The 11,474-nt window shown below is 39.0% G+C and overlaps 1 protein-coding gene across 1 annotated transcript; it reads left to right on the top strand.

Annotated features, from left to right (window-relative positions):
• Positions 1-4,536: 4,536 nt before the first annotated feature.
• Positions 4,537-8,616, top strand: LOC124692742 (developmentally-regulated protein kinase 1-like). Its single transcript, XM_047226177.1, has 11 exons — positions 4,537-4,638; positions 5,228-5,553; positions 5,683-5,768; positions 5,890-5,986; positions 6,066-6,174; positions 6,255-6,362; positions 6,594-6,778; positions 7,027-7,130; positions 7,232-7,476; positions 8,094-8,148; positions 8,241-8,616. The coding sequence occupies exons 1-10, from the start codon at positions 4,601-4,603 to the stop codon at positions 8,104-8,106; spliced, it is 1,311 nt and encodes a 436-aa protein (XP_047082133.1). The 5' UTR covers positions 4,537-4,600; the 3' UTR covers positions 8,107-8,148; positions 8,241-8,616.
• Positions 8,617-11,474: the final 2,858 nt, after the last annotated feature.

An 11,474-nucleotide genomic window follows, 5' to 3' on the forward strand; every position in this document is an offset into this window, starting at 1 on the left:
ATCTGTATGTTTTTATTTTTGTTTTTATTTGAATAAATGCTTGTGTGGGAGAGAGACACGCTCCGCTGGTTCATATGAACACATGTGTTCTTAGCTTTTAATTTTCATGGCGAAGGTTGAAACTGCTTCGTTAATTTTTATATGGTTGGAAACGGGAAATGCTACATGTAGTAATTGGTATGATGTCTTGAATAACTTGATACTTGGTAATTGTTGTGCTCACGTTTAAGCTCTTGCATCATATGCTTTGCACCTATTAGTGAAGAAATACATAGAGCTGGTTAAAATTTGGTTTGCATGATTGGTCTCTCTAAGGTCAAGATATTTTCTAGTAAAGGTGTTTGAACAACAAGGAAGACAATGTAGAGTCTTATAATGCTTGCAATATGTTCTTATGTAAGTTTTGTTGTACTAGTTCATACTTGTGTTTGTTTCAAATAACCTTGCTAGCCTAAGCCTTGTATTGAGAGGGAATACTTCTCGTGCATCCAAATCCTTGAGCCAAACACTATGCCATTTGTGTCCACCATACCTACTACTACATGGTATTTCTCCGCCATTCCAAAGTAAATTGCTTGAGTGCTATCTTTAAAATTTCCATCCTTTATCTTTGCAATATATAGCTCATGGGACAAATAGCCTAAAAACTATTGTGGTATTGAATATGTACTTATGCACTTTATCTCTTATAAGTTGCTTGTTGTGCGATAACCATGTTCCTGGGGACGCCATCAACTACTCTTTGTTGAATATCATGTGAGTTGCTATGCATGTCCGTCTTGTCTGAAGTAAGGGCGATTTACCATGAGTTGAATGGTTTGAGCATGCATACTGTTAGAGAAGAACATTGGGCCGCTAACTAAAGCCATGATTCATGGTGGAAGTTTCAGTTTTGGACAAATATCCTCAATCTCATATGAGAATATTAATTGTTGCTAAATGCTTATGCATTAAAGAGGAGTCCATTATCTCGTTGTCTATGTTGTCCCGGTATGGATGTCTAAGTTGAGAATAATCAAAAGCGAGAAATCCAATGCGAGCTTTCTCCTTAGACCTTTGTACAGAGCGGCATAGAGGTACCCCTTTGTGACACTTGGTTAAAACATATGTATTGCGATGATAATCCAGGTAATCCGAGCTAATTAGGACAAGGTGCGGGCACTATTAGTATACTATGCATGAGGCTTGCAACTTGTAGGATATAATTTACATGATGCATATGCTTTATTACTACCGTTGACAAAATTGTTTCTTGTTTTCAAAACCAAAGCTCTAGCACAAATATAACAATCAATGCTTCCCTCTGCGAAGGGCCTTTCTTTTACTTTTTATGTTGAGTCAGTTCACCTATTTCTCTCCATCTCAAGAAGCAAACACTTGTGTGAACTGCGCATTGATTCCTACATACTTGCATATTGCACTTATTATATTACTTTATGTTGACAATATCCATGAGATATACATGTTATAAGTTGAAAGCAACCGCTGAAACTTAATCTTCCTTTGTGTTGCTTCAATGCCTTTACTTTGAAATTATTGCTTATGAGTTAACTCTTATGCAAGACTTATTGATGCTTGTCTTGAAAGTACTATTCATGAAAAGTCTTTGCTATATGATTCATTTGTTTACTCATTACATTTACCATTGTTTCGAATTGCTGCATTCATTACATGTGCTTACAATAGTATTGATCAAGATTATGATGGCATGTCACTTCAGAAATTATCTTTGTTATCGTTTACCTACTCGGGACGAGCAGGAACTAAGCTTGGGGATGCTGATACGTCTCCAACGTATCGATAATTTCTTATGTTCCATGCTACTTTATTGATGATACCTACATGTTTTATGCATACTTTATGTCGTTTTTATGCGTTTTCCGGAACTAACCTATTGACAAGATGCCGAAGTGCCAGTTCCGGTTTTCGCTGTTTTTGGTTTCGAAATCCTAGTAAGGAAATATTCTCGGAATTGGACGAAATCAACGCCCAACATCTTAGAATTGCATGAAGCTTCCAGAACACCCGAGAGCCACCAGAGGAGGGCCCTGTGGGCCCCAGATGATAGGCTGGCGCGGCCAGGGGGTGGGTCACGCCCCCTACTGTGTCGTCGCCTCGTCGACCCTCCGACTCCGCCTCTTCGCCTATTTAAAGGTCCTTGACCTAAATCTTCGAGACGAAAAAGCCACGGTACGAGAAACCTTCCAGAGCCGCCGCCATCGCGAAGCCAAGATCTGGGGGACAGGAGTCTCTGTTCCCGCACGCCGCCGGACGGGGAAGTGCCCCCGGAAGGCTTCTCCATCGACACCGCTGCCATCTCCACCGCCATCTTCATCACCGCTGCTGTCTCCCATGAGGAGGGAGTAGTTCTCCCTCAAGGCTAAGGGCTGTACCGGTAGCTATGTGGTTAATCTCTCTCCTATGTACTTCAATACAATAATCTCATGAGCTGCCTTACATGATTGAGATTCATATGAGTTTTGTATCACTATTCATCTATGTGCTACTCTAGTGATATTATTAAAGTAGTCTATTCCTCCTCCACGGTGTAATGGTGACAGTGTGTGCATCGTGTAGTACTTGGTGTAGGTTATGATTGTAATCTCTTGTAGATTATGAAGTTAATTATTGCTATGATAGTATTGATGTGATCTATTCCTCCTTCATAGTGTGATGGTGACAGTGTGCATGCTATGTTAGTACTTGGTTTAGTTGTGTTGATCTATCATACACTCTAAGGTTATTTAAATATGAATATCGAATATTGTGGAGCTTGTTAACTCCGGCATTGAGGGTTCATGTAATCCTACACAATTAGTGGTGTTCATCATCCAACAAGAGAGTGTAGAGTATAGCATTTATCTATTTATTCTGTTATGTGATCAATGTTGAGAGTGTCCACTAGTGAAAGTATAATCCCTAGGCCTTGTTCCCAAATATCGCTATCGTCGCTTGTTTACTCGTTCTCATCGCATCCGTACTACCTCGCAATATCACCACCATCAACCACACGCCAGTTGTAGCATCAAGTTATTTTCTGGTGCCGTTACTACTGCTCATATTCATTCATACCACCTGTATTTCAGTATCTTTTCGCCGAACTAGTGCACCTATACATCTGACAAGTGTATTAGGTGTGTTGGAGACACAAGAGACTTCTTGCTTTGTGGTTGCAGGGTTGCATGAGAGGGATATCTTTGACCTCTTCCTCCCTGAGTTCGATAAACCTTGGGTGATCCACTTAAGGGAAAACTTGCTGCTGTTCTACAAACCTCTGCTCTTGGAGGCCCAACACTGTCTACAGGAAAAGGAGTGTGCGTAGACATCACTGCTGTTTTGAGAACTATCCGGCTTACTAGAAATGACACGGTGTTCAATCAAACACAATGGTTTGGGATGCAGGTGTTGTGGAGAAAAATTGCTTACACCCTTGCACAATGGGGCATCCTGCTGAAGGAGGAAGGAAAAACAAAACGTTAACTAATGGTGATGGTCAACAAGCATGAGTTCTTGGCTCAAATGCCACCCCTACTATCGTGGCCGGAACCTGGCTGACTGCAGAGAAGAGGGCGAGAACTGCTCTAGAAGTATGCACTATGAACCTCGAGAGGGGATCTGGGCCTCTGCTGATCACTGTTGCTAATCTAGCTAGGGCTCTAGGAGCTAATGCTTTGATGCTGGTGGGAGATGGTGAGGGGTTTAGCCTTGGTTCTATTTTCCCCGTTTCCTGTTGTAGAGTGTTGTTTTTGTGGTAGTTCTTATCGTCAGGGGTCTTCCCCCCTCGAAGTGGGTTATCTGTGAGCGTTGAAAACATCTCCCTAGATATTTTGATGTGTAGGTTTGAGTGAACCTGGCAAAATGTGTTGTGTTGTAATAACGTTGTGACATCTGGTTTCAGAAATGGAACTGGAAGAGAAATGTCATACGAAAACGCAGTGACCTATTTTTTTTTATTATGTATAGATATAGATATTGTTTATACACCACCTTTGCTAGTTCCATTTTTTCCTCCATATTTCGAAGGGAAAATTTGCTATACGACACCGTTATTTGGTGGCATTTGTTAAAACATACCGTTCAAATATGTCTTTACCGAGTACCATTATAATTTTGTGTATGTTTGTGTAACACACTACATGGTAAAGAGGGAAGTTTCTGGTATCCTTTCAACCCTTCATGATTGTTTTGTGGTCAAATTCGCCGCCGTCGAGCACTTGCCACCGTGATCTCCATCCGTCAAACTAGTGCGGCCATCGCTAACTTGCCGACTTTCCCTTTTTTTAGCCATATCGTGTGTTACCTGGCCAAGGCAAGATTGAGTGGTGTGTTTTGGCAAAGGAAATGGCACAAAATAACAATGTCCTGGAGCAATTTTTTCTCAATTTCCAACTAGTCTTGTCACTTAGGATGGGCCATCAGAAAGCTAAAATGGGCCTGAGAATGGGCTGTATTGTCCATTGTCCAAAAGAAGAAAGAAGATTTCGTCACTTCCCACTTATAACCCTGGTCAGGCACCAACTCACACCAAAACCCTAACCAGTTCTCTCCTCTATCCTCTCCTTCCTCCGTCTGTGCTGGTCGGCGCTGAAGAAACTGCGCGATGTCCGTTCCGGGGGTTGTCGGCCGCCACCAGCGGAGGTAAGCATTACAGATCTACTACAAGGTGACTTCTGGTCGACCCATTTCCACGGTCAGACGACGGGAAGGATCCCGTTCGAGCCCTCTCGCCAACGTTCAACGTTGGCGAGAGGGCTCGGACGGGATCCTTCCCGTCGTTTGACCGTGGTTGAGGAAAAGCGCGTTTGATGGCCGAGAAAGTTAGCCGTCCCGTCGTCTGACCGTTGGGAGGGAGAACACATGACCTAATCGAGGGTTTACTGACATTGGCGAGAGGGCTCGGACGGGATCCGTCCCGTAGTATGACCGTGGGAGGGAGAACGGTCGAGAAAAAGCCACACATATAGCCCTAGGTGGCTGGGCTTGAATGTTAGCATAGGGCAGAGACAAGTTGGTATGAATTGTAATTTGAGTGCAGAGACAAAGTAACCTCGTTACAAAATCACCTACTTTTGTGCATTGACACTTTAAAGCCTGGCTGCCAAACTAGGCCGTAGTGAGTTTTGACACTTGAACGCAAATGATCTTGTACTGTGATGTTACTCTTGTGCTTAGTTCATACATTAGCTGTTGAATGTTCTAGGCTTTTGATCTATACTATTTCTTGCAGGCTTATCTTACGACATGGAATGGGCGCCATATCCAGCTTAAAGCTTCCGTGGTTCTCAGATGATGTTGAATATGATATCGCTGATCCGAGCACTCTCCTTCCGGTTGATGATCAGGACATCAACAATCTTCTTGCCTTTGATAAAAGGACTAAGACCTGGGGGACGTTCTTGAGCCCAGATGAAACTGTGATGAACCGTTTCAAGACTGACATACTTCCACTGCCAAGCTCATATCCTGAAGGTTGCAATAACCACTTCATGCAGTTGCTGATTTTCCGCAATCAGTACTGTGGGTGGCTCTCAACTTACAAGATAAAAGAGGGCGGTAGGTTGAATTGTAATAAGAATTGTGTGCCCTACATATTAAAGTGTGCATTACTTTGAAGGTTTTGTTCTAATAAAAGGTCTACCTAGCGTTTGTTCTTGCAGTGAAGTAACTATTTCTTTCTTTCAGCCGACATGTATGTAGCTGATTCGATGGCCACCTTCGATGTTCAACCAATCATAAGTGAGAATGCCAAGGTGCACAGGCCCTACAAGGTAAATGAGATAATCCTTCCACTGCAAGTCCAGCCCTCTCTCTCCCTCCCAAACCCTAGCAGCCGCATAAAAACCTCTACCTTGTAATTTGTATACCTAACCTGTGTACTTCTACTAACAGGAGAGTGACTTTGAATATTTTCGTGGTTGCATCACGCCTTCAATAGCTTCATACCTTAGAACTAGCATCAAAGATTATGAACGTGAAAAAGAAATGGGTAGGCTGCGATTTTATTTTTATTTTTCATCAATATTAAGATACTGTGTGCATATAACTAACATATATAGCAAAAACAGTCAAAGGTATCCAGGGGGATCTCTTCGTTGGTTACTGTATGGTTACAAGGAAGAAAGTGATGATGAAGCGTATGAAACTCCCCTTGTTCCACCCCAACGGAGAACCCAGGTAATTGAAACTTTGGCTAAACCTGAAAAATGCTTAAACCTGTTCTTTCTAGTTTTGTCTTAAACTCTTCCATCCCACAGGGAAGTTGTCTTCACCAAGAATGTAGCAAGCCCTTTCATCCGAAAAATTCATGCTGCTTGGATTGATGACAAGGGCATTGCATGGATCGTGTTAGACCATATAAAGATGTATGTATCCTACCTTGATCATTTTCCATTTACTGCATTTTAAATTATTGTACTATTGGCTTGTTAGTGACTTAGTGTTTATTTATCTAGTTTCTTCAATAAAGTCATACTGGAACTATTGGCCTGTTACTGTTTATTTATCCAGTTTCTTCAATAAAGCGTTCAATCAACATCAGGTTCAGGCAGGAATCTGTGGGTTTTTTTCTTTGAATAATATTTTTATTTCTGCAGGACTCTTTGGGATTTCCTTGAGCAGAACAAAGAATTTGATAGCAGTAAGAGGCTTGCTATATTTAGGAGAATTGGTAATGCAGCGAAGTATCTTCATGGAGAAAATGTTGTCTACGTTGACTTGGACCTAGGCAATGTTTTGGTCACTGAAGATCATGAGGCTCTTCTTGCAGATCTAGGATCATGTACGTGCTTTTTAAACTTAAGCTCTGTTTCATTGCTATGGCTGACTCTCTGAAGTATGCTATGCTGACAAGCATCTGACTTTGGTCATCAGCAATTGTATACATGCTTTTACATTTGTATTTAATTTCCATGATTCATTTGTTTGGACCCCTGGGTAAGCAAGAATGCTTTCCTCCCTATAAGCAGTGTCCTCTTAAGCTAATGTTTGCTAAAGCTTTTAAGCCTGCAACTAATGTTAGCTCTTTAGGTGTTCTCCTGGAAGACAAGCAGTGCCAACCTTCTGCTTTTCAATCATGGAATTGGTTATACCAAGCTCCTGAGCTCAAGAATCACAGAGTTCACGATGAGAAGGTTCTTTTTCTACCTTAAATGGATGCACAAATTTATTCACTGAAATTGGTGTGTTTTTTTTTAAATTCTAACAGGTTGTTTTACTTTTTCATGTTTATCAGGTTGACTCCTGGGGGCTGGGATGGCATTATTTTGTTGACATGACTTCCCGCTACTTCACAGAAGATGAGTGGAAGACAAGGAATGATGACTTTGACACGCTGATTACCTCACCAAAGTGGAAAAAAGACCGCTTAGCTGCATGGAATGAATCTAAGCTTTCAAAGGATTTTGAGGGGAACACAGATGTGCTGTTTAGCATGATCGAGACTGATTCTGTTCGGAGAGCTGGGATCCAGGAGATACTGTAAGTGAAGAAAAAATCTGTTCTTTGTTCTAGTTCTGTAGCTAGGATCAGGCCAAAAGTATCTGTATGATATGTTTCTTGTTTATTTTTCATCATATATTTTGGCAAGATATGCATATCTTCTTGTTAACCCATCTGTGAAAATCTCCATACACCTTAAATGTTCTGATGTGTGATGAATTGATTCCCTCTGAATTTTCATTATGGTGTTTTCTTATCTATGTTGCCCAAAAATAGGTAGAAAATGATATTTACTTTTGGATTTGGCTCTGTTACTCGTGGGCTACTGCCACCTGTGCATATGCGTTCTCCAATATGCAGTTAACTGGAGTATTTGTTTCCGCTGCATAGTTTTATATGCCCTTTTCATTTCCCATGCAAAACTTAAGTGAAGTTTAAATTGTTCTTGGGTTGCTTGGAGATCTTTCCGAGTTGCCATTTGTAACATTGTCTGTCATATGCAAATTTACTTCTTTCCCCACCCTTAATATTAGTGTGTGGTAAGGAGCACATCTTCAATCAGATTAACGTCGCATCATCATTAAATGGTGTGAGCGACTAAGTTATAATTCAATATACATAGAACATTCTTCACTATTTGTCATTCTTTCTTGCAGGAAGAAAGCTTGAAGAATAAGATAGTGTTGAAGATCAGGACTGACAGTTCTGCAGGTAAAACTTAAGTTGTATTGCATTAAGGAAATTTAGTTCATTAAGTAGCACAGCTTATAACATATCATGAATTACTCCTCGGTGTTTTGCAGGAGAGGAAAGGTGGGGGAAGTCTAATTTGCAGGAAGTAGCTCATATGTTCTACTTTTTTGGTTGATGTCCCGTTACCCAGAAGCTGCAATTGCTTTTAAAATGTAATTGCTATAACTTTTGGAGTAAAAGGCCTTGTAAGTTTGGCTGTAAGGCTGCAATTGCTTAAGTGCTGAACTAAAAGACCTTGTAAGTTTGGCTACAAGGCCGTAGCTAGGTTTCACAATGTGGGGTTTCTGTCTATTCTCAGTCATATTATCTGAATTCGCATTTGATGTTTGTCAGTTGCACTCAAACGCCCATATCATTGGCTAAGTTGTAAGGGCCACATGGCAATTTAGAGGTTTTCGAGGTTAAAATCCTGATATAAATATTTTAGTAAACCTGACAATGGTGGGGGGAAGTCTCATTTGCAGGAATTTTAAGCAAATGCTCCTGCATCTTTCTGTTAAAACTAAGTCTTATTACAATATGCAGTTAAGCACTCAGATTGTGTAGATTTCGTGTACACTACACTACTCTGACTTCATAATTTAGGTCCTTAGATCTAGTTTATACATACTTCAGCCATCAGAGCTCAGTGGCAAGGCAAGCCAATCCCACCCGGGTTCGACTCTCCATACGCGGTAATTTCGCAGCAGGGGTGAATAAACCGGGAAAGTCTCATCCTACCTAACAACGTATAGCCAAGAGAGGGATCATTTCCACGTTGGTCAACGTTTTTAGTTTATATCATAACTAAACATATGAGGCCTTCAGGTCTTCATATACACCACACTTGGTGTATATTTCTGCATTTACATGTGTTCATGTTCAATAGAATGCCTCTAGCATTGTGTATAAATAGGACTTCTTGTACAACAAACTTTATTTTGCAATTGAAATTATTTTTTCTTGCAAATTCTCATTTTAATTTAATGGAATTATAAAATACCACCCAATGAAGGAGTAACTCAGATTTTCTATTAGTGGTAATGACATCTAGTGCGTAAAGTGCAGTTTTTCCGTTGCCGCGAAATGTACTTATTTGTCATTTTGGCAATAATTTCTCTCCAAAGTGTTATTTCCAACATATTAATGTTAAAGTATAACACAAGACAATATGATACGGATTCTAATGACATATGTCAGACTATCATTCCTACTACTAAAAGATGTACTCCATAAATATGGAGATTATCAATTTGAGATCATACACATATATGTCATAGAAGCATCTCCTTAGTATTCAAATGTTCCTCTAGAGCATATTTTTATTTACCAAAATATATTTTACTATAAAAAAAGCATGCATGATTTATTCATGCTTTTCTTACATTGGTATTACATAAAACTATGGAGCCTGCATCATGGAATAATACTGTTGTGTGCTACGTCTATCAAGACAATCCATGATAAACATAAATTTCTCATAAACTACAAAAATTTCTACATCATGTGATGATAACCATATTCACCACGAATAAACAATGTCAAAAGTATATATATCTATGTTTTGGTGACAAAATGTAACATCACACATCACTTTGGGAATAATGTCCAAATAATTGATAGAAGTATCATTTGATGTATCAACATTAAATGTCTACCTATGGTCATTAAGAAATCACCTTGACCATGCTCATTAAGAGCATTTTTCATCAATTTCAGTTTACTATCACAGTAAATGAGTTGCATGATCATCTCTTGGACATGGCTAGCATTTCTATTAGTGGAAATCACTAAGCTTGCATTATATGAGAGAAATTGGGTCTATATTGATTTCTCCGTAAATTTCCATCAAGGAGATATATGATAGATAAACACAATGTTAATAGTTTCTCAAACACTTTTGAGTACTTCTAGTACATTGTAGTTTTTTTATTTCTGGTTTCTACATAATCAACTACAAGTTGATATTTGTTGATCACACAGTTGATATGAAGATGTGATTCAAAACCTCGAAATCACTTTACATTTTTTTGATGATAATACAATATATTATCATATTTTTTAGGATAATAATATATCATATCTTTGTCTTCATATGATACACCCTACGGGTGATATACCAATACCTGAAATTCATATTAGTACTCACAATACTAAGAATCTCAATGGTCACAAAAGAACCATGAGAAATCAATGTAAAGTGAAGATAAAATAACATAAGTCCACTATGTTAGGAGATGCACTCCTTCACAATATGTATTTTCTTGTGGAATAAAATTCCCAATACACTTTTGGGACTTCATTTTGTGTCATGACTATCCCAACATATCATTTAGCCTATAATCATACTACTAAATGTGGTATGTTGTTCATTAATATCATGTTTCTCATACATGACATTTCAATGTCTGAAGTAAATTCATGCTAAACTTTGTTGCGTGGAAACTATTTTTTTGGATCTTGATGAATTTCCGATTTTTCATAATGGCGTGATCACCCATTATAGGGATAATGCGAAACATTACTGAAATTTTGTTGGTCACAACTTAAGAGTTGCAAAATTCTCAAATCATTAGATTTATGAGCACCTAATGTGCCATGAGAATTTTTTTCTAAGTATCTCACACTCCACTTAAATTTCTTGAACTTATTCAAGAAGATACTTGTTGACTATTCAACAACTATTTGGATCATATAAGTATTTCATGGTATTGATAGACACATCTAGTGGATGGTCTTACGTGGGTCTTTAATCTCCACAAATCCATAATTTTACTACATTAATTGCTCAAATTATCAAATTAAGAGCAAAATATTATAACATATTGGTTAAACCAATACTAATATTGTTTTCAGGAGCATTTGTGATTTTACTAAGTACATGTCTGTACATACCCAGAATAGTGCAACTAAATTCTTTGTCAAAAGAATCAAACTAATGAAATGACCACTGCAACAAAATTTTGATATACCAACATATTGTTGGAGATATGCGGTTTTACACGCCGTAGATCTAATCTAGATCACTACAACTGCTTATCATACTGCTTTCCCTTGCAGTAAGTACGTGGAAATCAAACAAGTATTTTCCATCTGCGATAATTCGGTTATATACCGGTATCACCACCACAACGTACATCATGGGCCCTCACATCAATTTGGGATCTATGTGATAAATAACTGAGGTATTTTTTTATCCGTCAAATACCTCAAGACCCTAACAAGGGAGTTATTGATAGCCCGTACGTTGATTGCATTTACAATAAGGACATTTTTCGGCATTAGGGGGAGTTCAGTACCACAAA

The sequence above is a fragment of the Lolium rigidum genome, chromosome 1, assembly GCF_022539505.1.
Source record: "Lolium rigidum isolate FL_2022 chromosome 1, APGP_CSIRO_Lrig_0.1, whole genome shotgun sequence".
Lineage (NCBI taxonomy): Eukaryota > Viridiplantae > Streptophyta > Magnoliopsida > Poales > Poaceae > Lolium > Lolium rigidum.